This window comes from Nothobranchius furzeri, chromosome 14 (assembly GCF_043380555.1).
Source record: "Nothobranchius furzeri strain GRZ-AD chromosome 14, NfurGRZ-RIMD1, whole genome shotgun sequence".
Lineage (NCBI taxonomy): Eukaryota > Metazoa > Chordata > Actinopteri > Cyprinodontiformes > Nothobranchiidae > Nothobranchius > Nothobranchius furzeri.
The window spans coordinates 40,564,797-40,591,289 of NC_091754.1; the positions used below are offsets into that span (position 1 = coordinate 40,564,797).

General features: G+C 42.2%; 1 protein-coding gene across 6 annotated transcripts in view; it reads right to left on the minus strand.

The window, feature by feature from the left end:
- Positions 1-26,493, minus strand: part of pot1 (protection of telomeres 1 homolog) — a 93,847-nt gene that overhangs the window by 12,322 nt on the left and 55,032 nt on the right. For all 6 annotated transcript variants that reach the window (XM_054746531.2, XM_015965653.3, XM_054746529.2 and 3 more), the window contains one exon: positions 22,125-22,280. In XM_054746531.2, the coding sequence (XP_054602506.1) occupies positions 22,125-22,280 (156 nt within the window). The remainder of the gene's footprint in view (positions 1-22,124; positions 22,281-26,493) is intronic.

Below are 26,493 nucleotides of genomic sequence, written 5' to 3' on the forward strand. Positions count from 1 at the left end.
TTAGTACATGACATGTGTGGTCGAAACACCCATCATTACTTTCATTTAAATTGCAGTACAACATGTGTGTGATCCAGGGCGTGAGGCAAAGCGGATTAGAAAACAGCTCTTTTAGCCTCGTTGACTTGCGCTCATTTTTTCGTTCCTCTGGGAACCCGTGATGCGGAAGTGACTTAGGTTCCCAATACAAGTAGTTATCATCCATTCATTATTAATATGAAGACCTCAACATGCCGTGATACTGGTTTTAGGCCATATCAATCACCCCACCCTACTCTATCCATTCATTTACTTCGGCCTATCCGGAGTCGGGTCCCAGGACAGGACAAAACTTCCCTCTCCCAGCTACTCCTACGGGCAAAGCACTACAAAAAGACATTTGTTCTGATTGTAAGTAATAACTTAGTCACTTCAATAAAATAAGTTTGCCTTGAAAAAAAAAACCTCCTTTATGAAATACCAGACCCATCAACATAAAAACCCCTCTCTGGTTCATCGGTTCTAGGAGTTTCTGAGTGGCTTTTTGAACTCTGAGCAGCGGCTATAACAAACATAAAAAATGAGCACATTTGAACTTACATCTGCAGAAAGGGCACTCAGGGGCTGTGAGCCTCACAGAGTGATATACTGGTCTAAAGCAGAACACGGTTCCCTGCAGCTAAGCCTTCAACCAACTTTTCTTCTTTTAAAGAGAGTGAGGAAACGAAGCGAAGCGAAGCAGCCCATGGCTTTCTATGTAAGTACTTGATCTGTATAAACTAAACACTCCACCACTGGCCTACAGCCTGGCAGCTAAGATGCCACTGCTGCTGTCTCATGGTATTAGAGCCGCCTGGGCGATCGGTAAAAAGAGACTCCTAAAAATTCAAAAGACGTCTTTGGGCTTCCACAGCTTCCAGTCAAGTCGAGGCTCGATGAAGCAGCCACAAACTGGTGCCCTTGCTGAGAAGAAGAATCTTTTCGTTTAACACGGGCCTCTTTAAGGAGCAGCAGGAAAAGGGCTTTTTTTTAATATTTATAGAGCACATTTCAAACACAGGCAATCCAATGTGCTTTACAATTAGCATGGAATAGCACAACGATAAACAGGAGGACACAAATTAAAAATACACACAGAAAAAAATGATAATTTAGGGTTAAAAGGACAAGGCAGAATTAAGGTTGAGCAATTACATCACGGATTACAGTGGAGATGATGCAGCATAGGAAACACTTCACTCAATGGTTGATGAGTACATTAGGGTTTCAAGTTTTGTTTTAACCCTCCCTCTGTCCTAATGGGTGTGACCCCACGAGGAAAGCTGACCATTGAGCAGGGTTGATGGATTATCCCTTGGGTGCATGTGGCAGGGGTGAGGAGTGAGCACCACCTCACCCCTGCCACGTGGACCTCAAGGGATAAACCATCAACCCTGCTCAATGGTCAGCTTTCCTCGTGGGGTCACACCCATAAAGACAGTGGGAGGGTTAAACAACACTAGGGTTGAGGCACATCTGAAGTCCTGGGGAGGCTGATTCCACATGTGAGCAGCATAGTAACTAAACGCATCTTCACCTTGTTTTGTTCTGACCCGAGGTTCTACTAGCTGATTGTTTCCTAAGGAGCCCTATCGGGTGTATATACAGGAATGTATATGCATTATTAGAGTAGCACCTTTCAATGTTTTGATGTCATGTTTACAAAAATTACTGCACATTATACTGATTTGTTTACATTATTAATACTGAGACACCATTTCAAACTGCCAGTGTTCATTTTGGTATTTTCCAACTATTAGGACAGTAGTATGAAGTGCTTTGGAGTACTTTGACCCACAAAGTGGCTCTACGGGTGCAGGTCATTTAACATTTAAATACATTGTAGGCAGACTTGGCCCAAAGGGCTATGGTGGGGCAATATGACAATTTTAGACCATCTCGTGATCTACACGTTTGATGGTCTGTCATTTTTGCTATTTGAGAAACCGTTTTATAACAATCCACAGTTCTGGAGCTGTTTGTCTGCCTCTGTATGGGAAGATAACTTCCCTTAGCGAAGCTTCTGCTTATTGGTGAATGACTCACCTTAGACCAAAGAGGGAGCCTGCCGGACACACATGGCCCGCGGGCCGCCTATTGAGGACCACAGCTCTAGAGGGAGCTATAGCGCCCCCTAGCACTACCGTTAGCATCACGTCACCATGCTCACCTGATGCTCTTAACCGATGAATCCTGTTGTTAAAACAAGTCAAATAGAGCAAAAATGAGAATTTCATCAATGGATCATTTTGGCAGCCAAATAAAAACAACAACAAAAAAGAAAGTTTATAAGGAAAGTTTCTTTTTAAACTTAACTTCTCAAGATTATGAATTAATCCTACTTGCATGTTTAAATTTCACCAAAAGCTTCAATATCTTCATAAATCTTTACATCAGAAGAGTGTTTTACACAAATGTGGTCTACAATGAAGTGATGAGTGGATCTGGACTCACAGTAGTTAAAAAAATGCCCTGCTCGTATCTCAAGTGTCAGGAGAAACAGAGTTTCTGTTGTAGTTGGTGATATTAGGGAGAAACCTGTCTGCAAGCTGACACAAAGCCTCTTTTTCCTCAGAGCTGTATTCTCCAAACGGATAACAATATGGGAGAAAAAAGTGTTCCACATTAGAGCCCAACGATTCAAAAATGGCATGGCATGGAAATAAGCACTCAGTTGGCCGTGAGTGCTAAAAGTGAGATAATGAGCAGACGCTGTTCCAGATGAACATAGAAGGGAGACAGAGCACTGACAGAACGAACACAACCATCAATGGCTCAGTCCTTCTCCAGAGCTATTCAAGACATGGCCATTAAAATACAAAAAGCTGTGAAGTCATACAGAAATGTAATGCATAGGCTCAGTTTGCAAAACCTAGAAAGATTTTCAGCCAACAAGAAAGGATTAGGACCTAAAAGCCATTTATTTAGCCTTAAATGTCTGTTTTTAAACCTGCAGGTTTCTATAACAATACTTAACTGTCACTGTCACCTATCAGTGTGGATTGAGTCATAGAGCATGCATTATAAATGATGGTGACACAACATACCCTAGCACAATGGGAGCAGAAGAGCTGTTTCAACTATTGAGCTTGCAAGCAGTCAAGGAAAGTTGTGCTTCTGCTGCTGACATTATGTTGCTCTGCCCACTTGAGTCTTTCTCCCAGTTTTCACAGCCAAGAGCAAGTCTGGTCCAGAGCTCACGTCAGTAATGGACAAACCGGATTGTATAGAAAAATGGACAAAACATCTTGAGATCACGTGTAAAGATCCTTTAGTTCAAGGCAGCTTTATTTGTAGCACCTTACAACGGTAAAAAACCAACCAAAGTGCTTCACAGAAATTCAAAACATCAAAAACAATACACAACATAAAAATGCATAGACTAAAGCTAACTAACACTAAAAAAAAAACCTAAAAAGAATCATGCTGAGTTAAAAACCAAATTATAAAAATAGGATTTCTAAAGAGATTTAAAACCAGGCAGTGAAGAGGCCAACCTAACGCTCAAAGGCAGCGCTTTCCAGCGCCTAGGGGCCGCTACAGAGAAAGCCTCGTCACCTCCGAGCTTACGTCTTGTTTTTGGGACTTCCAGGAGCATCCTATCAGCTGACCTCAGAGACCGTGCAGGGAAGTAAAAAAACAGTAGCTTAGAGAGGTAATCTGGAGCAAGGCCATGCAAAGATTTAAACGCCCATAAAAGCACCTTGTACTGGATTCAAAAACAAACAGGCAGCCAGTAACGGGCTCCATCTTTTTTGTCCCAGCGAGCAGCCGTGCAGCAGCATTCTGCACCGACTGAAGATGCACGAGGTTGGATTGTAAAACACCAAGGTACAAAGAATTACAGTATCAAGCCTTGATGAAATAAAAGCATGAATTACTGTTTCAAAATCCTTTTTTGACAATGTTGGCGATCCTTCTTAATTAATAAAAACTAGATTTAGTCATCAAACTGATCTGCATGTCCAAGACAAGATCCCCATCCAGTACAACACTCAGGGAAGTCACACTCACACTGTCCCGAGGTCCACTGCACCCACCTTAGACAAAGTACTTGGACCAAAAACTACAACCTCTGTTTTTTTATCATTAAAAAGAAGGAAGTTAGAGAACATCCACTGCCTAACCTAAACAAAACATCTAAAAGAGACTGCAAAGCATGATTGTGGCTTCTCTTAAAAGGCACGTATACCTGAGTATCATCTGCATAGCAGTGAAAATGACACCCATGTATATCTTAAAAATCGATCCAAGAGGTAGCAGATACTGAGAAAACAACAATGGGCCCAAAACAGAACCCTGGGGAACCTTGCAAGAGAATGAAGCATTAGAGGAAGTAAAATCCTCCAGTGAGACACTGAAGGTTCTGTCAGCCAGGTACAACTAGGGTTGTCACGGTAACCGGTATAGCGGTAAACCCCGGTAAAAAAGTTGACAATAAAAATAACCGTCCAGTTTTTAAAAAACGAAATTATTTCGGTGGGTTTACCGTGGCTGCGGTTTCGGCGCGGTGACCCTTACCAGCCACCGTTGCTTCAGCTGAAGTTCCCGCGGCGAGCACACGCACTTTTTAGTTTGCAACGGCACCAAAACTTTGAAGCTGAAATAATGGCCGAAGGAGGAGATGGCAGCGCCCAGGACATCCATCAGCCCTCAAAGAAGACTAAATCGGAAGTATGGGCATATTTTGGATTTCTGAAAAATGCTGAGGGACAGTTAATAGAAGACTGCTATCCCGTTTGCAGAACGTGCAGGAAACAAGTGTCTGCAAAAGGCAGCAACACTTCGAATCTAATGGCACATCTGCGTGACCATCACCCACGTCTCCACAGCCAGTGCAATGTAAGTTAACATTCGCATTTTAGCTTAAATGCATGACGCGAGGACTTTTGATTGAGGGAGAACGCAACGAGTCGCTATATACTGCAGCCGCAGCGTCCTCTGCCAGCATTTAAACCGTGTCACGGACACCCTGTTGCTGGATGAAGCATCTTATTTGTTGATGATGAAGAGAAATATACAATTAGTTCCTTGTCATTGATTTGTTTACTTATTCAATGCCATTTATACTTGAACATTTGGATTTGATTACATAGTGTAGTAGTTATTTTAGTAATTTGTTTAAAGTGGCTATTTATTTTAAATACATATTTTTTAAGGTTGACTTGTACAGTGCTCAAGTCAAGTGTGGACTGGAGTTTTAGATTTTCATTTTGATAATGAAGAAAACAAGTATATGAGAAAACAAGTGGTGTTTCTTTGATTTGTTTACATATTGTTTATATTTTGAATGTTTGGATTTGTATAATTTAAACCTGCACTGACTACTGTAACATGTTCCAGAAAAATAAGCTATTTGTTCCTTTACTTGTGAAAAGTTGCACTTTTGCTAAGGCTTTGTGTTATTTTAGGTTTAATAAACACTGTTAAACCTTTTCAAAACTATTTCAGTTTGTGTAGAACAGGACTATCTATGCTTTCTGAACATATGCAACACCGTTTAAAAAATACCGCGATAATACCGAAAACCGTGATAATTTTGGTCACAATAACCGTGAGGTTAAATTTTCATACCGTGACAACCCTAGGTACAACACTAACCAATCCAGCGCAACCCCACAAATACCCACAAAGTGTTCCATCCTAGAAATCAGGATAGAATGATCGGCAGTATCAAATGCAGCCGATAAGGCCAACAATATCTAAATAACAAAGTCTGGAATCAGCTGCCAATAAAATGCCATTAAAAAACCCAGAGCATTGTCAATTCTGTAATGTGAACTGGCTTAAACCAGACTGAAATTTTTCCAAAATGTAATTTCCCATCAAGTACTCAATCAACTGTGAGTAAACTACCCTCTTCAGTACTTTAGAGATAAAAGGAAGTCTGGAGATAGGTCGATAACTGGACAAGGCAGGTGATTCGTGTCCAGGCTTCTTCAATTAAGGCTGAACAACCACATGTTTCCAGTTCCCTGGTACTACTCCAGAGACAATGCCCTGAATAATAATGGCAAGAATCCGAGGACCAACTGATGAAAAAAAAAACTTATTTTAAAAGCCTAGGGGGCATCAAATCCAAGGGACAACCAGCAGGTTTTAAAGGGTTAACTAAATTCCAAAGGCAGTCCAACGTAAGCGTCTCAAACTGCCTAAAAGTAGCTGAACATGGACCAGAAAGATATTGACTATTTATCCACAAAAAATTCAAAAATGCTTCGCAAGACATCGCATAGGGCTCAATAACCACTGGTTGGTGAATATTGAGAATATTATCAATTACATAAAAAAGCATCTGTGGCCTGTGACGCGTCGAGAGTATCATGTTTGAGAAATAAACCCAATTAGCATTTCTCACAGCCTCCTGATAGTCACAAAGACAGTCTCTTAACACCTGAAAAGTGCTCAGTAACCTAACCTTCTTCCACATCCTATCTGCTAGTTGATATTTCCGCCTTAATAAACATATTTAGTGGTTCAGCCATGGCTCTGATCTGGTCCTGGGAAGCCTAGGCTTCAGTGGAGCCACAGAATCCAAGACACTGCTGCAGGTAGCATGGAGCCAGGAGCTTAGTGCATTCACATCCAAGAAGGCAGAACTAGGAGGTGTAGGAACGCCATCAAAGGCAGTAGAGAAACAAGCTGCAGTTTAAGGGTTATTCACTCTAACTTGCTGAGGGTGCACACAGGCTCCCACAGTCACATCAGACCGAAACCAAGTAAACAACACAGACGTGATCTGAGAAAATAGCATCACAAGTCACTAAGTCAGATACCAACACACCACGTGTTAAAACCAGGTCAAGAGTGTAAATAGCGACAAATAAAATCCATCAGTGTGGTTAACACACGTGTAGAGCTGTGGTCTGCAAAAGTAGACAGAAGGACAGAAAAGTTAAGTTTTACAGGTTTCCAGCCGATAAAATACACTGAAGAGAGTGGTTAACGGCCAGATCTATCACACACACACACACACACACACACACACACACACACACACACACACACACACACACACACACACACACACACACACACACACACACACATCAATATAATACTCTAATTTTGTGACTAAAGCTTCGGGCTCGGATCTCATTCCAGCGAGAGATGCGGGACTGCAGCGCGATCTGTCTCATAGAAACCTGGCTATCGGACAAAGTACCAGACACCGCAGTACAACTACCGGGGTTCTCCGTGCACCGCGCGGATAGGTCACAGGAGCTTACTGGGAAAAGCAGAGGTGGTGGTGTGTGTTTCATGATCAACAACAGCTGGTGTGATTATGCGAACGTGCACCCGGTCAAATCCTTCTGCTCTCCGGACCTGGAGTACCTGATGATTAAGTGCCGGCCATTTTGGCTACCGAGAGAATTCACAGCGGTGGTTATGACGGCTGTTTACATTCCCCCACAAGCCGACACTGACCGAGCACTCAGAGAACTGTACAGCGCGATCAGCAATGAGGAAACCGCACACCCAGAGGCGGCGTTTATTACGATCGGGGACTTTAATAAGGGTAACCTGAAGAAAGTCTCACCAAAACTACACCAACACATCCATTTCAATACACGTGGAGACCGGCTACTCGACCACTGCTACACCTCTTTCTGAGATGCGTACAAAGCCCTCCCCCGCGCCCCATTCGGCCAGTCAGATCACCGCTCCATCCTGCTTATACCTGCCTACAGACAGAAGCTAAAACGGGAAGCTCCAACCCTGAGGGCGGTGCATCGTTGGTCGGACCAATCGGAGTCTGCGCTGCAGGATTGTTTTGATCGGGCGGACTGGGAAATGTTTCACGCGGCTGCTAGAGACATTGATGAGTACACAGACTCAGTCTGCGGATTTATCAGGAAATGCGTGGAAGATGTTGTCCCATCCAGAACAGTTAAATCCTTCCAGAATCAAAAACCCTGGATTAATGGAGGTGTGCGAACGGCGCTGGCGGCGCGGAGCACCGCCTTTGCCTCCGCGAACACATCAGACTACAAACACGCACATTACCACCTCCGGAAGACGATCAAAGCAGCCAAACGTGAGTACAGAGACAGGGTGGAGCAACAGTTTGACAACCCCCAGAGTTTGTGGCAGGGACTAAACACAATCACAGACTTTAGAGGGAGAACCAGCACACCGCAGACCACGACCTCTCTGTGTGAGGATCTAAACACATTCTATGCCAGATTCGACACAGCGAACACCATGAGACCGGACAGTGAGCGCACCGCGGATGACGTCAGTGCGCACACTGTGTCTGAAGAGGATGTGCGGAGGTGGTTCAGGAGGGTGAACGCACGCAAAGCTACTGGTCCGGACGGGATTCCCGGCCGCGTCCTAAGGTCATGCGCGGGACAGCTGGCTGGAGTGTTTACACACATCTTCAACCTTTCCCTCTCTCTGTCTGTAGTCCCAGCCTGCTTCAAAATGGCCACCATTGTCCCTGTACCCAAATCATCCACCATCTCCTCATTGAATGACTGGCGACCTGTAGCCCTGACCCCCATCGTGAGCAAATGCTTCGAGAAGTTGGTCAGGGACTTCATCTGCTCTGCACTGCCCGATTCACTGGACCCTCTACAGTTTGCATACCGCCACAAGAGGTCCACTGATGATGCCATAGCCCTGACACTCCATGTTGCCCTGTCACACCTGGAGAAGAGAGACACGTATGTGAGAATGCTGTTTGTCGATTACAGCTCAGCATTCAACACCATCGTTCCCTCAAAGCTGGACAGGAAACTGCAGGATCTAGGACTGAGCAGCTCCCTCTGCAGCTGGATCCTGAACTTTCTGTCTGACAGACGCCTTAGGTGGTCAGACTGGGCGGCACCACCTCATCTCCCGTAACACTGAACACTGGTGCACCGCAGGGGTGTGTGCTGAGCCCTCTCCTGTACTCACTCTACACCTACGACTGCACGGCCACGAGAAACTCCAACATCATTGTGAAGTATGCGGACGACACCACAGTGGTAGGTCTCATCACCAACAACGATGAGACGGCCTACAGGGAGGAGATCAGCGCCCTGACCCACTGGTGTCAGGACAACAGTCTCACCCTCAACATCACAAAGACAAAGGAGATGATAGTGGACTTCCGGAGGTGCAGAGGAATACACCCCCCCATCACCATCAACGGCGACGCTGTGGAGAGGGTGAGCAGCTTCCGTTTCCTTGGAGTTCATCTGGCTGAGGATCTTATGTGGTCAGTGCACACGGAAAATACAGTGAAGAAGGCACAGCAGCGCCTCTTCTTTCTCAGGAGACTGAAAAGATTTGGCATGAGCCACCGCATCCTCAGGACCTTCTATCGGTGTGCCATTGAGAGCATCCTCACTGGATGCATCTCCGCCTGGTATGGCAACAGCACCGCTTACAACCGCAAAGCTCTCCAGAGAGTAGTGCGGTGTGCAGAAAGGATTATTGGAGGTGAGCTTCCCTCCCTCCAGGACATCTATAAGAAGCGGTGCCTGAGGAAAGCGGGGAGGATCATCAAGGACTCAAGTCACCCCAGCCATAAACCGTTCAGACTACTTCCATCAGAAAGGAGGTTCTGCAGCATCCGGTCCAGAACCAGCAGACTGAGAGACAGCTTTTTCCATCAGGCCATCAGACTGCTGAACACATCGCAGACACCTCACCCTCACTACTGAAACTCCAACATTACACACTCCATACTGTACATTAATGCCACAGTTTTGCACATACCAGCCTCTGTATATATTATATCTGTTATCTTATTGTTTACTTTATTCATTTGTATATTTAGATTAGCCATTTTTATATTTTACATGTTTTTACATTACTGTATTTTTACAACGCTGTTGCTGTGAAGCTCGCACACAAGAATTTCACTTGCATGTACTGTACCAGTGTACCTGCACATGTGACGTGACAATAAAAGTGATTTGATTTGATTTGATTTTAAATAAATCCACTAAGCAGATGTTACATTCGTGTGGGTCATGGAAATATTAAAGCTGTGGAAGTAAACATGGCCGACATTAAGGTGGCCCAATTGAATGTATTTATCTGCAACAGTCCAAGCAATTATCGCTTAGCTTGATTCTTGAGTCATCAGTGAGTAGGAAAGGTACACGGTAGTTTCTGAGGTGTTTTGGCAGCTGCAGGCGGGGGGGTGGGGGGTGAAAATGCTTGCTGAAACATGAACGTCCCTAAAGAATAAAATTTTTTAAAGTTGAGCGTAAAGTCTACGGCAGATCAATCATGCCTTGATCAACAGGAATAAAAAAGCACAGTCAAACAGAAACACATCTCATATTTAGGTTATTTTACAGATAAATAAATAGAATTGATCAGATCATAAACCAGAAAACAAACAAGTACAAACACAGATAAGTAGGTTCACCATGTTGACTCTTTTGTCTTTTTATTGCTCGTTTAAATAGAATTCAGTTCAGTTTCTGCTGCAATAAACCAAAAACACTATTATGTGGACTAAACGGTTATATTTCATCTCTATTCATGACAGCACAGCAGAGGAACGTCAGTTTAATAAAGTGAAATAAAGTGGTGCAGATATTAAAAACTGGATTTTATTCATTCTGAAGTTTACCATCAAACTCCAGAGGGTCAAAGCCGAAATATATTCTTTATCTTTAACAGCGTTTTGATGGTCCCGAGGGCGTTTCCTAATTCAAGATTCAAAACTGAAATATATTTACCGTTGCACAACAAAGACTTGTGTAATGCCATTAGAGACCGGGCCCCTCACGTCACAAAATGGACCCTTTTATCTGCTCTCTGCAGAGATGTGAGGACACACACTCTGATCTCCTGCTGATCAGGTCTTTGTCTCAGCCCTACCGCTCTCATACCACGGCTGGATAAAGGAATATAGATCCTGCCTGAATCAACTTCTCACAGGAGTTTCTGTTTTTATGGGTATATTGTTTTACCTCCATAAACTAAAAACATTCTCCAACCAAAATAAAAACATATTTACTGAGAATAAATGCAGCACATTTATATGTGGCCTGTCCTGCATTCTACACCACTTTTAAAATGGGAAAATACAGTTTTAATAAAGACAAACGGATCCCGTGCTGACTGGTCTTTCTTTAACTTAGTTGTAGATTCAGACAAGGTCTTGCCTCCTTTAGAACAGGTTTAGACCGGTTTCCCAGCCTGATTTACAGGAAAACTAATAATTGTATTAGTTCTGCTCTGATGAGCTCTGGATCTCTATAGTTGACCCACCTTCAGCCATGCCATAACATAACACCAGCTGTTTACATCATCCAATAATATCTTAACATCAGGAGCTGGAGGTGGGCTAAAGAAACCCAGAACCATGAAGATGTGAGCACATGTGTAAAACCTATGAGTTAGTGTCACATGTACTCAGCTTATTTTAACCCTCCCACTGTCTTCATGGGTGTGACCCTGCGAGGAAAGTTTACCATTGAGCAGGGTTGATGGTGTAACTCTTGAGGTCCACGTGGCAGGGGTGAGGTGGTGCTCACTCCTCACCCTTGCCCCAGGACCCAAGGGATAAACCATCAATCCTGCTCAATGGTCAACTTTCCTCGCGGGGTCACACCCATGAAGACAGTGGGAGGGTTAAAGAAGCATTGTTCACTTCAACTGCTCGTCATCTTCCTGCAGCCATTTTAAAACCATCAGCTTGTGTTTACAGATCTGGGTGAGGTGCTTTCTGTTTGTTGCCACCAACATGTTCTAATTTCACATCAAAACTCCACTTGGGATATTTTAATTTCACATCTTTTAAAATGATTAGTTTTTGATCTGTATGATGTTGAAGACAATGAGAGTTTGTATAATGAATCCATTGATCCAGATACAAAATGTCTAAATAATAGGTCCCAAAGTACTTGTAGTTATTATAACGCATCAGATATTAATGTTCTGTCCAATGGTTTTACTAATCTGGGTCAGAATATTATATTTTCTAGTTTTCATCTTAACACACGTAGTTTATCCAAACCTGTTGATAATTTTATTAATTATTTATCTGCTGTTGTGTCCTTGGGCAAGACACTTAACCCACCTTGCCTGCTGGTGGTGGTCGGAGGGTCCGGTGGTGCCTGTGCTCGGCAGCCTTGCCTCTCATCTCTACCAGTGCGTGAATGTGTGTGTGAATGGATGAATGATACACTGTAGTGTAAAGCGCTTTGGAGCCCTTACTCTGAGAGGCGCTATACAAGTGCGGGTCATTCATCGTTTATCAACCTTTGATAATAAAACTTCTATGCTTGCATTGACAGAAACATGACTCAAAGATGATATTGCACAGTATTTTTCAGCACCTCAGTATAATGTTGTACATTTAGTAGAGATAATAGAAAAGGTGACTGCCTGCAACCACGTGAAGCACAAGTTGGCCAACGTGTTTCAATGTCAGTTCAAATCTACAACTTGGTGCAACTGGAAAAACAGTAATACATGTGTGTCGGTGAGCACTTTTCCTTTACCAAGACAATCCATCCCACCTCACAGGTGTGGCACATCTAGGGGCTGATTAGACAGCATGAATAATGCACAGGTGTGCCTGAGACTACACTGCGCGCTGCAGTATCTTCAATCTTTCTGGCTGGATGAGTGAAATCCTTCATCTGAATATTCTGCTTCATAATCAGAGTCAGTCATTACCAGACAAAGAGATCAGTCAACAAAGACCAGACCTGCTTGCAATTGTAAGTTTTATCCCTCTAATAATCGCCCTCTTTGTGCCGCGCTCGTCTTCTCCTCTCCCCGACCGGGAACCTTTTGGTGGGAGGCCGTTTTCAAAACCTAAAAACTCAGAAACTTTCAATATAAGCACGCCCATTATTGCTGCTCAGCCTGAAGTTACACATCTCCACAATCTTCTGGTGTAAAGTAGTAACTTTCTGAGGGATCATATTTGAAGATGTGGCTCGTTAAAGTCAGCAATGATGCTTGTCGCAATATTGCGACTTTGGCGCTTGAAGGGTTAAAGTGGTTGCAGTAACCAAATTTTACCACAGGGTGTCATTTTTACCTCATTTCTACATAATGCAACTTTAAATATCAGACTATTCAAGAGGAACCTGCTCAGTTGTGCAAACAAATGCTGCCAGTTACACATTTATCAGTGAACCGCTGGAACTAGGACTCAGAATACTGGAAGGAATGAGTTTGGGGAAAACCCCATAGAGATCTGTTTGGTGGGTTTCTGCTGAGACAGACATGAACTGCAGAAGAAACTGACGTGGGAGATAAGTGGACAGATGAAGAATTGTGGAGTCAGGAGGAAGTGAAAATAAGATCTGGAGGAAAAGCTGAAGAAAGACCGTGAGCGGGCGAACAACAGCTTATTTTCTGAGGCTGGAGGAGGGGGCGAGCGAGAGAGAGACAGAACGAGAAGATTCAGAAGTTCATACAAGCTAAGCCAATCAGAGATGGAGCTAGAGGATCACATCATAGGATAAACCTGTCAAAGAAACTAATTTGTAAATAAAAATCTCCTAAATAGAGTTTAAAAGTCTACTCCTCGGAGGATTTGATGTTTTCTGATAGAGGTGTGAATCTTCACTAGTCTCACAATTAGAAACGAAGGAAAATGTCCACCAAGGTGGACAATAAAGTTTTATTCTCTTCGGTTCTATTACGGTTAATTGATCAACAATTTGATTTGATATCTCAATGCACCACGATGACTTCATATGGATTTATTTTCATTGATAAATAGAAAATGTCATATATTAGCTTTTTTAATCAAAAACATGTCTGACATCCCCTAAAACCACGTCATTCACAACAGTCCTTAGAACAATGTAAAAGTGCATTTTAACATTTTAAACATCTAAGAAGATTTAACAAAGGAAAACAGTCTGTTCCCTTACCCAACATGTCAGGCTGTGGGAGAAACATGCTCTGCAGATGCTAACAGCATCTTACTGAAAATCCAGAGCACATGTCCAACTCTTGCCTTTATTTAGGTTATAAAATCCATAATGGGTCCATATAAGCTAGCTTTAAAGGAATTTGAGCAGCTTTGGAGCCACATTAATTACATTAAAGCTAATATTTATGGACATTTGGCTTAGTGTGCTATTTAGTTTGAACCCAGTGGTTTCATTTCAGAAATGTTGGGACATGGACCAAGTTCTGTTTAATGCAGAAAATAACAAAATCCTAAACTTTCTGTATTTGAGATGTTTGTTTTATTCTTGCTGATAATAATAACACCAGCAGGAGGCTGCGGGCTGCACTAGGATTAAAGCCAAAGCAGAGAGGCATCCCCGTCCTTCTTCCCCTCCAACTGAGCGACAAACTCCTCCGAGAGGAGAGATTCATAAAAGATACCAATAAACTGACCAAGCATTAAATATACAAAACAGGCAAACAGAGAAATACCAGCTGCTAATGTTTCAGAGCGCTTATTAAGCAGATGTTTTATAGGATGTACATTTACATAAAAGTAAAAATAAATACAACTTTAGAACAGAAAGACAAATTCTACTGAAAAAAATATGCATAACAGTGATGCAATAATCAATAAAAACACTATAATAGTAACCTGCTAAAACACACCAGCAACACCTAAAGTTCGTTCAGTCTTATTCAACTTATTCATAACATCTTCATGTAAAATATGTGGCGCCTACCTACACGACCCTTTAGTGCTGTTGCCTCAGCATCAGCTTGTGTGTCAGCCTGGAGATGGGGAACCCTCATGTTGTGTTTGTACCTTTTTCAGCCCCACCTCACCAGCCACACCTTGCTTTCCTTGGTTTGGCTCCATGACTTGCTGCCATGCTAGATGTGACTTTTTTTGAGCCCTCAGACAGAAACTAAACAGGAGGAACAGTTGTTAGCATTTGAGTAGAGCAGCGGTACTCAATAGGCGGCCCACGGACCAGGTCCGGCTCGCAGGCCCTGTTTGTGGCCCCAAACCCCATACGTGCACGCAAAAAACTCAGTCTCGGGTTAGCATGAAGCTAATGTTCCGCTGATCTCCGACCATGGAGAATGAGCTGATCTGAAAGGCCAGGGCTTCCAGTCACAACGGTCTGGCTCTGCTTGTATTTTAAACATTCTGGTCCATAATAGATCTCCACAGGCCACCAGCAGGACTACAGCCTCGCACTGAATCCAGTCGGCCATGCGAGTGGGCTACCCCGTGGTCCTTGGAGCGCTTCTTAGCTTCTTGGGTTAGGTAAGTTAGCTAGCAGCTACATTGGTTTCATTTGTTCCTACCCTGTTTGTACCCAAATGTAACAGCCCCACCCTCAGCTCCACCTCTTTTCCTACTTTTGGATTGTCGGGCGTGACTCAATAGAAAGAATCAGTGGTGGAAACCTCCCATTTTTGGCTTTAACCTTTCCTCCGGTGGCGCAATGAGCAGGCTATGTCCATATTTTTATATGTCAATGGTCCTAACCCTGTGACTGTAGACTCCAATTAGCAGCTGCGTGGAAATGAAACAGATCTCGAATCGACATAACACTGGTGGTTCTTACTGCTCGTATTTCTTTCACTCGGCTAAGTATTATTTCATATTTTTCTTTGAATTTACACTAAATATACAGCTGTAGGGTTTTGAAGCCTTACCTTTTACTCAGAGGTAAATACTCCCAGTGTTTTGGACTTGGGTCCTTCAATGGCTTCCAGCGGCAGGCTGCCCACAGAGGTGCCTGACGTTAAACTAAAGAGGCTTATCGGCCGATGACGACAAAATGCTAAATATCGGCCCGATTAATCGGCCGACTGATAAATCGGACGACCTCTAGTAACTCCTACAGGACAGGAGGTTTACAATGCTTGCAAATGTTACAAGAGCTGACGGAGCGCCGTCACTAACCAGCTAACTACAAACCTTTCCACTAACCTGCCCTGTGGCACTTTTATTATCTCCTCATGTACACGATGTCTCTGGAGGAGCAGATGGGAAACAGGATCTCCTGTAACTTAAAATGAACCAAAGCTTCCTTCTAGTTTTTCTTTAAGTTGCATTTAACATAATTTATCATCATGAAACTAAAAGATAAAGTGGAGCAAGAACTTCTCCAGGATGGAACAGCAGCACATTTTAATTCTCTCACTCAGAGGAGCTCACACTCTCCTGTAAACTTATTTGTGTCCCTAAAAAAAGAGACGGATGATTAGATCCCACAGCCACTGTCGCTCACCCCCACTCCCTCCCCAACACCGGATCTCCTGACATCACATCTGTCAGTCTGGATATTTTCAGCACTTTGAGGAGAAATCACGCGTTTAGAGGTGCGTCCTCCGCTCCTTTCTTGTGTGAGCAGACTCCATGCATCTCTCTCTGTCTCGCTTATCAACAGGGAATTAGCCCGATGGGCCACCAGTGCAGATTTATCATCACAGATTATTTGGCCCCATCTCATGGCCAGCCCGAGCCGGCCGTGATGTCATGTCAGATATTTGGGCTGAGCCCACCTCTCTCATGAACCGTCTAGACTATGAATCTCCATTCATACCAACATTGAGAAACTGCTTGACAATTATACCAGCCAAGCCAACTCCCTCTCTGTCGTGGTGCAGCTCTCCATCCACCTGCAGACGGTTTGTGTCACTCTTTAGTTTTCTTCAGTAAGTTCATTTTTAAAGGAGACATATCACGCTTTTCATTTCTTCCATTTTGCAACTAAATCATTCATTTGATCATTCATCAAATGAGCCGTTTTGGTTAAGTCTCTAAATCTGAAGTAAGAGCTGCAAGGCCCTCCCCCTCCACAGAGCAGAGGTCACTCTCCACCCCAGTCGGGAATTTTAGTAGTTTTATAGAGAAACTTTTATTTAACATAGCAGAAACGTTATATTTGCATTTGAAAACGTGGGGAGATTGGTCCACCCAGCAGTGTGTCCGGGCTGCCAGTTCTCTCGTGCATTAGGAGTGAGACATATGTAAGTGAGGGACAGTTCACAGAGGCATGTGGATCAAATGACAAGACATTCAGCATTTTTTTTTTTTGCAATGGACTACAAAGAAGACAAAATGGCAGATTGGCTCTGTGTATAGCTGGAAGTCCATCATCATATCTGATGAAATAGAAAACAACATGTGATAGAAAATTGAGAAAACTAAACAGGTTAAAACATAAGGCCAAAACTTTATTCTAGAACTTCTAATTATCACCTGAAGTGACTAGTTTAATTCTTTTTACACGCCTGGACACTTAAATGCACAACACATCGTATTAAAAGACTAAAAACCAGAATTTTTCACGATCCGTCCCCGTTAGGTAGTGATAGTGTTACATTTGTTGCCAGTAAAACTTTGTTATAATTCTTTTATTTTACTAAAACAAGCATGATGGGAAATCTATTCGTCCAATAACTTTCATGATAAACGTCATCACCGACAAACTAACTTCTAGTTAAGCTAACTTTTTAGTAGAGAAAAGCCAACACGCCTTTAATTTAGCGCCATTGTTTCGAGTACAAAACAAGGAAATAAAAGGCACATGTGGCCGTACGACCTTTTTAAAACATTCGTTAATTCCAGCCACTGCAGCGGTATTTAGAGCGGTTCCGGTTCGGTTCGTCTGTGCGCCGTTAGATGCATCTGATAATGTCCCTGAGAGAACAGAATGAGGATACTGGACTTTCCTTTCATCAATATGTTTGCTGCATAGAAGAAACACAGAACCTACATTAGTGATAGTGACAGCCTGCCGCTGTGTGTGTGTGTGTAATATAATATTATATATATATATATATATATATGTGTGTGTGTGTGTGTGTGTGTGTGAGAGAGACCTGCTGTGTTTGCTTTTTAAAACTTTTTATTTAAATACAAGCGTGACCAGACTAAATAATACATTTATTTAGTCTGGCTTGCCAGGCTATTAAACATTATGACTAAAGCCTGGTTTATGCTTCTCCGTCAGCTCCGCAAGGGACAGACATGCACAGATTGACGGAAGCGTTTTGCTTTCATACTTCTCCGTCTCCTGGAGAGTGTTGCAAAGCAATTGCCCGGCAGGACAACAGAGGGCGTAGCGCTGTTCTGTGGCATCCTGTCATGTATCGGTCCAAGATAGTGTGTTTATATTGTGTTTTTTGTGTATATAAGAGACTTTTAACACAGTCATATTTGTCTCTCATTCTCCCACCACTTCATGTGCTCCCCACCTCTAAACCCACGTTTCCTGTCATTTCCGTCCACAAATAAAACGCTTGCTGCAAATCTTTTCACTCCTCCAGTCACGGGAGAATGAAACGTTCATATTTTTAGAGTTTTTTCGCAAGGTATTCTTCAAACTTCTCCGTGTCTGCCGCTAGTTCCCATCGGCTCTCTTTGCAATGGCGGCGCTGTAAACAACTGCGGCATCCTGACCAATCACAAGCTTGCGTAATCCGTCTCATTCGACGGATGTTTAAAAAAGAGAGCTCGACTCCGTACGTACTTGCGTGCCTGCCGGAGCCCTACGCAAGGACGGATAATGGCGTTGCGTGTCTCCACACTGACGCAGACGGAGAAGCATAAATCAGGCTTAACCCTAAATGTGATGTGCATGGATGCCTGCAAACATGAAAGGACCAAACTTATGTTACCAAACTAGTCTACAATCCTTTAACAACATTGTGAGACTGTTGTATGACCACAGATATAAAACTACAGAACTAGAGAACGTTTAACCACAACTGTATCTGTGCTAATATAAATTCCTCCAGTGTCTTACAACAAATGCTCCTCCTGTGTTATTGTGATAAGATTACACTTAGCCTCCAAATGATCACAAAACCACAATCCTTGCCGCTGTTCTCTACTGGAGGACTCATTTAAAATAAACAGATTCAAATTTCACCCCTCAGCCACCTTTTCACACAGCAAACATCTCCACAGAAAACCTTCACACTTTCTTCCTCCTCAGTTTTCCTCTTTCTGTGCTATTTGTGTCTTTTCTCACATTTAACTTGATAAGAGCTGCAAAAGCTGAATATATGCAAGTGTGATTACAAGTGAAACATGCTGACAAGTAACAGAAATCATGAAGTGTGAAAATAGATTTTTGTGCAGATGCCCCATGTCGTAAATATGCATTCAAACTCAACGATCACCAGACAGAATAGAGAGCAGTCACTTTATTGCCACTGAAGGCACATTCTCACCTGTGGTGCTTTTGGAGAATGTCATCTCTACACAGATGCCTTTATTAATAAACAGGAAGTGCTATGTGTAACTTCCTCTTTAATTTTAATTCATTTACCAGAACAAAGGTGATGATGATGATGATGAAGGCAGTTTTCCTGATTAGTTTCTCATGCTTTAGACACTGAACATATCAGCGTGTGTGCCAGCATTATTTAGCTTTCTCAGTTTAAAAGGTTAATTATTGTATTATTATTCATTTATCTACATATCCTCATTCAAAATAAAAGGTACCATAAAAAGTCACTTTTCTTTACGTTAAACTTTCTACTAAAATAACATCAGTACAGCCCAGTAAAGACTCAGTCTTTCGACTTCTTCTGTTTGCAGATAACCTCTTGGCTGGGTCAGAACTAGAGCACACTATTAGAATAAGAGCTAATTAGCACAAATAAACAAGTCAATTTTATCAAAATCACCAAACGTTTTTGAATAACATCACTTGAAATGAACACATTTGTACACAGGTGACACCCTGTTGTACTTTTACGAACCACTGATCCCAACAGACCTGCACATCTGAAGGCCCAGAAGGAACCAGGGTGCTAGTGTTCCCCAACAGCCATTGTTTTTAATGGATGTCACAAAGATGGCTTCTACTGCAGTATGGAAAGCATGAAATAGGTGGCAGTATTAGAAAATCAAAGCTGACAACTCAAAGATTGACAAAAGTCACATCTGAGGTCAAAGCAGTCACACTGATACTTAAAGTAAAGGGGATTACAAGGTTTACACAACTAAATGGTGCAGCAGGAGCTAACACAGAAAGTAGGGATGCACCGATGGATCAGCATTTGATCCTAATCGGCCGATAGCGCCCCTATCGGTTTTGATTGGAGTTTTCAAAATAGATCAAAGCAGACCGATCAGGTAGGGTTGTCACGATAACAGGTGCAGTGGTAAACCCCGGTAAAAAAAAAAAGTTGACAATAATCTCTCTCTCTCTCTCTCTCTCTCTCTCTCTCTCTCTCTCTCTCTCTCTCTCTCTCTCTCTCTCTCTCTCTCTCTCTCTCTCTCTCTCTCTCTCTCTCTCTCTCTCTCTCTCTCTCTCTCTCTCTCTCTCTCTCTCTCTCTCTCTCTCTCTCTCTCTCTCTCTCTCTCGGATGTTCGCGGCCCTTGCCTCAGGCATCTCGCCACAATTATAACTGTTTGACTTGTTGTTCATTGTCTCCTTCTCTCTTCACTACAGGAAATGGGTTATGGGCAAACATTTTGATAAAGTCCATGACAGTATTAGTACTACTATCATTATTAATGTTGTTTTTAATGCCATTATTATTATTATTATTAGTAGTAATAATAATAATAATATTTTTTTCTCCTATATGGTAGTGCAAGGATGTGTACATATGCATATGAAGTAAATTTATAAATATATATTTAAGAAGATTGTTATTCATAACTAAAAACATGAATTAAATGAACCTCTAACTAGTGGTTGGATATTGTGAAGGCGTGGGATTAAATAAGCGGAAGCTTCTTCTTACTCCTTTTGAAGATGTATTTTGAATGACAGTGTAATATAGAACATCATTTTTGGTATTAGAATATGTATATTATCATGAAAGAGATAATTGCTGTTACTTCTTCAATCAGGTGTCAATTACAGCCGACTGATAATGTCACTGTTTGGTAACTATGCTAATTAGAACTCATTCTCTGAGCATGAAAGAATATGCGTGCGTGGGTGCACACTTATGTCTGTGGGTGTAGGTGTTTATATGGATGGCGTATGTAAATATGCATGCATATGTGTGTGTGTGTGTGTGTGTGTTTGTATATGTGAATCTATATACACACTTCTTTCTGTTCAAGAAGTTACTAAACACTGTGTCATGTATACATGTTCAGAAAAATAAAAAAAGAAAAAGAAAGATCAGTCAGGCTTTTCTAATCCTAGAGTTTCACAGTCTATTTTCTATCTGAAGCTAAAGCAGCAGATAGGTCTCAGAGACTATTTATAATAAATAAAAATACTTTCTCAGTAAAGGACCTATTTTAGCCCGTGATTGCAGCTCTCCACACTTTCTTCAGAATACAGCTGAGTGAACCTGATAACTCTGCAAATAAACAAGACACTCAAAAAACAATCTAATACATCAAAGAGCTGCTGCTGATACAAAATCTCAAATCCAAAAATCAAGACCTTTTATTGCACTATTTCTGTAAATCCTCTAAACTTTGTTTCACTTCTCAAATATCAGTGTGTGGTGTGTGTGTGTGTGTGTGTGCGTGCGTCTCTGTGTGTGTGTGTGTGTGTCTGTGTGTCTGTGTGTGTGTGCATTTGCATGTGTGTGTGCATGTGTTTTATTTTATATCATAACAACCAACGATTTATACAGAAAAATCATGAAGATTAACAAGGCTGCAAGCTTCTGTGCCGGTGTTGAATCTGCAGAGAAGCTCAGCGCAGACTCGGCAGCCTCATGGGCTCACTGAGTGTAAACTGCAACCGCAACGACAAGCACCCAGCCCGCTGAGAAGGAAATCTGCTTCGGTGTAACCTTCCTTCCATCATGACTGAGGCGTTAGATGTTAGGCGTTGTGATTATTTCACTGCAGAATTCTCACATATTGTACCTTTAAGGTTTACGTCAGTTAAAGCAAATATCAAAGGAATGCATGGATTCGTCTGTGAGCTTTTAATTGATGTAAAAAGAGGAAAGAATGCTTGTCTTTGTGTGACCTGGAGCTGTTTATGAATTTTCAGAGACAAATAAAAATATTGTATTCTGTCATAACAACAAGAAATCACAAAGAGTGTGGATTTGTGTAGAAACTGCTATCAGTCACTAATAGGCCGCTACACCACAGAACTAATCACTGGTAAAAATGAAGATAAATAAACTGAAAAAAAAATGGATTTAATGTCCCCATAATCAACACATCACACAGTTGAAATAAAGCTACACAAGTGTTCTGCAAGAAAACACATATGGGAAGAATTCCCATAAATAATAGGATTAATTCTTACCTTCAACTGTTTGGCACAAACAACATGGTTGTCGAAGACCAGAATGTTTGCGATGAAGCTCTTTTTAGTCCCAGAGAAGGAAGCAGGCCCTTCTATGGTGTCTGGGTCAATGGTGACGTCAGATTGAGTGTAAGGACACTTGGTTCCATCCCAAACCTGGGAAGGAAAAACTAATTAAAATGATACAAACTACAACCAACGAGCACTTTGGGTCGGATTCTTGGTTAAAAGTAGAACAAAGTCTGGAAAAGACCTGAACATTTTTTTCCTCAATCATTTAGAAACCACATGTACAACAATGACCAGGCTTCGAGGAAAACATGAATAATCATCAAAACATTTTATTACGTTCATTTCACATGACCTAGAATGTTATGAAGATTGATCATATCATTCACAATTACAGAAAAACAATAAATCCCAAGGTCTTCTACAATTCAGCCACAAATAACCCTGATTATGTCGTTTCAGAGATTCTCTCACCAACACAGGTTAGCAAAACCAAGGCTGGAGATCACTGTCACAGCGGCTGAGTCACACCAGCTGGGCAGATGCTCGAACACTCTGCAAAGCTTGACATCTTTGTTCTTGACCTAGCTAACATGGTTACCTTCAAGTAAAAACATGTAATCTTCACTGCTCTGCACAAAAATGCATTCACAGGTGACCAGCAAGACTGGACCTGAATCAAACACTTAACAATTATTAAAAACTTCAGGGAGTGTTTCAGTCTCATGAGGAAGACTTCAGGATTCCCAAAAGGTCTAGCAGCATCAGAACCACCTTGCTGTGGGATGGCGGCTCTACCAGAGCAGAAATGGCAGTGCTCAGCCAAGTAAGTGGACTCGCTCAAATGGTTTCAAGAAACCAAAGAAGTCCAGTTGCCTCCATTTGAACCCTTTTGGACTCACTCACAGTTGACCCTCAGACGAGCAATGAATAAATGATGGCATTTAAACATTCTCCCAGAGGAACCCCAAACATCCAGCAACAGTTCAGTGATGAGCAATGATGCGTGATGGAGAACCCAGCCAGGTTGATCAAATCTGAGTAGATCGAGAACTAAACATCAACACGTTGGGTCCAGGTCCATGAGACTCCCCAGATCTTAATACCAATATGAACTTGTGGTTTATCCCCCAGAAGCAGAAGGACCATGGGCGTTGGACCCATCAGGGAGGTGGGTACTTTTTCTGCAGTTTAGCTCAAAAACATTACTATCAGTCTGGTCCCTCCGTGTTTCTCTTGCTGTGTTTGCTGTCTCTCCCTCCCCGCCCTATTGCTACACGTTTCCCAGTTGCTCCGCACTGCCCAAGCAGTAAAAACATGTGCGCTCATTACAAGCTCACTTCTGTGGTGCGCTCTGCTCACACACAACTCTGAACTGCAGCTTTTGTGAGTTTAAACAGCTGGTTTGTACAGATCAACACCCGCTTGGGCCTAGCCTAGTGAACTAGACCAAATTCTTGCTTTGCAAAGTTTGGTCTAGGAATGCTCCATTAGAACCTCCACAGCCCCTAGCAGCATTCTGGCTGGCTAATCACAGCTCTCTATAAGGGTTTCAATTCTATAGAGCTCTGTGATTGGTCCACAATGGCGTAACTGTGTTACGTGAGCTGCAAGCATTGACTGTTAAATAAAGGTTGAGCGACACGAAAAAAAGTTGCACAACACAACGAATCACTGAAGAAATGCATTGGCAAGGCATTTGTTCAGTGATTTTTATTGATTTTATTTATTGGTTGTTGCAGCCCTATTGGACACATTATTAAAACACTTTGGATTTAAACATAATGTTCATTCAACAAAATATGATTACATAATACTTATAAATGGTAAATAGCCTGTATTTGTATAGTGCCTTCTTAGGGTTCTACACCCCCTAAGGCACTTCACAACACAATCAGTCATTCACTTATTCACACACAGGTGGTGATGAGCTACGATGTAGCTACAGCAGCCCTGGGGTGCACTGACAGAGGCGAGGCTGCCGAGCACTGGTGCAACCGGTCCCTCCGACCACCACCAGCAGGCAAGGTGGGTTAAGTGTCTTGCCCAAGGACACAAAAGCAGCACACTTTGGTCAGAGCCGGGATTGAACCTGCATCCTTCCAATTACTGGACAACCTGCTGTACCTCCTGAGCTACTGCTGTCCCTGCTAACCACAATTCTAGAATTATACAATAATTTATGGACCAGGGAACACAAGCTTTATTCAAAGAGGATAGATAAGAAGTCCTGCGTCTTCTGCAGCCTGGAGTTGTGACGTACGCTGGATTAGTTAAGAATATTGGCTCAAGCTCATAGACTTCATATCGGCACCACAGTGTCAGATTGACTTGTGTGAAGAAGTTTGGCCTGTATCTCTCTCTCTCTCTCTCTCTCTCTCTCTCTCTCTCTCTCTCTCTCTCTCTCTCTCTCTCTCTCTCTCTCTCTCTCTCTCTCTCTCTCTCTCTCTCTCTCTCTCTCTCTCTCTATATGTATATGTATATATATATATATATATATATATATATATATATATATATATATATATCTCAGAGAAATCACAACACCCACAATTTAAAAAGGCTTGCAACGCCCCTCTTTCTCCCTCACTCTGTCTCACTAATACAGTGATCCCTCGTTTATCGCGGTAGATGCGTTCCAGACCTGGCTGCGATAGGTGAAAATCCGCGAAGTAGGGACACCATATTTACAGTATTTATTTAACAGGTGCGTATTCAGTATTCAGACTTTTAAAACCCTCCCTTTACATAGAAAAAAAATTTTACTTGTTTTTTTTATAGTTTTATTACAAAAAGTGCATTTTATGATTAAATTTATGAGAAAAAAAACCCAGGAATTTCTTGGTATTTCGCATAGAAAAATACCACGAATCGGTGAAAAATAACGCAAATCGGCAAATTTCCCTTGAATAACGCTCCAAAGAAAACATTGCGAAGTCGTGAATCCACGATAAACGAACCGCGAAGTAGCGAGGGATCACTGTATATCACAGTCTGTGGAGAGAAAAGGTTGCTTGTTTATGTGTGGTAAAGACAGTACCAAGAAAGGGCTGTTGGCACAACAGTTAGTGGACAAAACAAGCTGAATGTTTATGTTTTGCTCAAACCTGTGGTTTATTTCAAAATCGAGGCCTTAGTGGGGATAAAGGGTGTAACCACAAGCTGAGAACAGGCTTCAGAAATCTGTACGTGTCGACTGGCAACAGACCAGCAGGCTTTGCCAAATCCTGTTGAAATGCCTTTCTTCTATCAGCCTCACTGGCAGCAAACCAGCCACCGCTTACATCCTGATTACTGTTCTGCTAACTGACAAGGCAGGTAAAACTCCACTGATCAAGATAAAACACTCAGCTGCCATCATATAATTTACTATAATAAGCATAAAACAGAGAAGGAAAAACAGGGGAAAAGGGAAGAACCACAAAAGGTAAGAATTTAAGGAAATGTTAAACACAACTTTAAATGGCAGGAACACAGGGGCAGATTAGCATCCTAACAAGGAGCAGGGAAATTGGTGCCTGTGGCTAAAAATAAGAGGTAGATAGCAGATGGTAAAGGCTGAGAGTGAACGTCTTTCAGGTCCAGTAAAGCTTTAGGTAACTGTGAGGATTCAGCCAGAACCCTCGGTTTTATTCTTACACCACCAGAGAAGGGACTTGATCTTACAGAGAGACAGAAATACTTTTTATTTAATTACAGTTTTTACCATATTAAAGGTGCAGCATGTAAGAACATAGTAAGAATTTTACTTTGAGAAAATCCCTAAAGAGTTTAATGTTTCTGTCATTTTGGAAGGAATGTTATTCTGAAGCATATTTCATATCCAGCTGGCTGCGGGGATTGTCGGTTTTTCTGCTTTCAAAACAAAGGAAGGAGGGATGCAACTACTCACTGACCAACATCTAAGTCGATCCAGGCCAATCTTATAGTAACAAGCTGGGAGTCTTTATCCTAGTTTACATGCACATTAGAAAACCGCCCTCCCAAATGAAGTTTGTTCCACACCCCTTTCATGTCAGCAATCTTCCAGCTAGCTTATAGCAACACAAGCAGTAAACAGAGGGTAGCGGGAGTGATTAGAAACAGGATATCCACGATGGTTGAGGGACTGTACAACGCTGCAGCACAGCTTACTTGTTACGTGCTGTCCTGTTTTATGGTGATACGCCTGTTGCTTTGTGACACTTCCGGAATGTGAACGTCCAACCAGTTCAGTTTGGCTAACCCATTTATATGCAGATTGTAATCGGAATTGCTACCACATTATCTGGGTGATTCGGCTCGATTAGAACCAGTTTGCCTTCAGGGAGACTACTTTTACATTAAATTAAAAAAAAATAACAACATGAGTCTTTTTAGG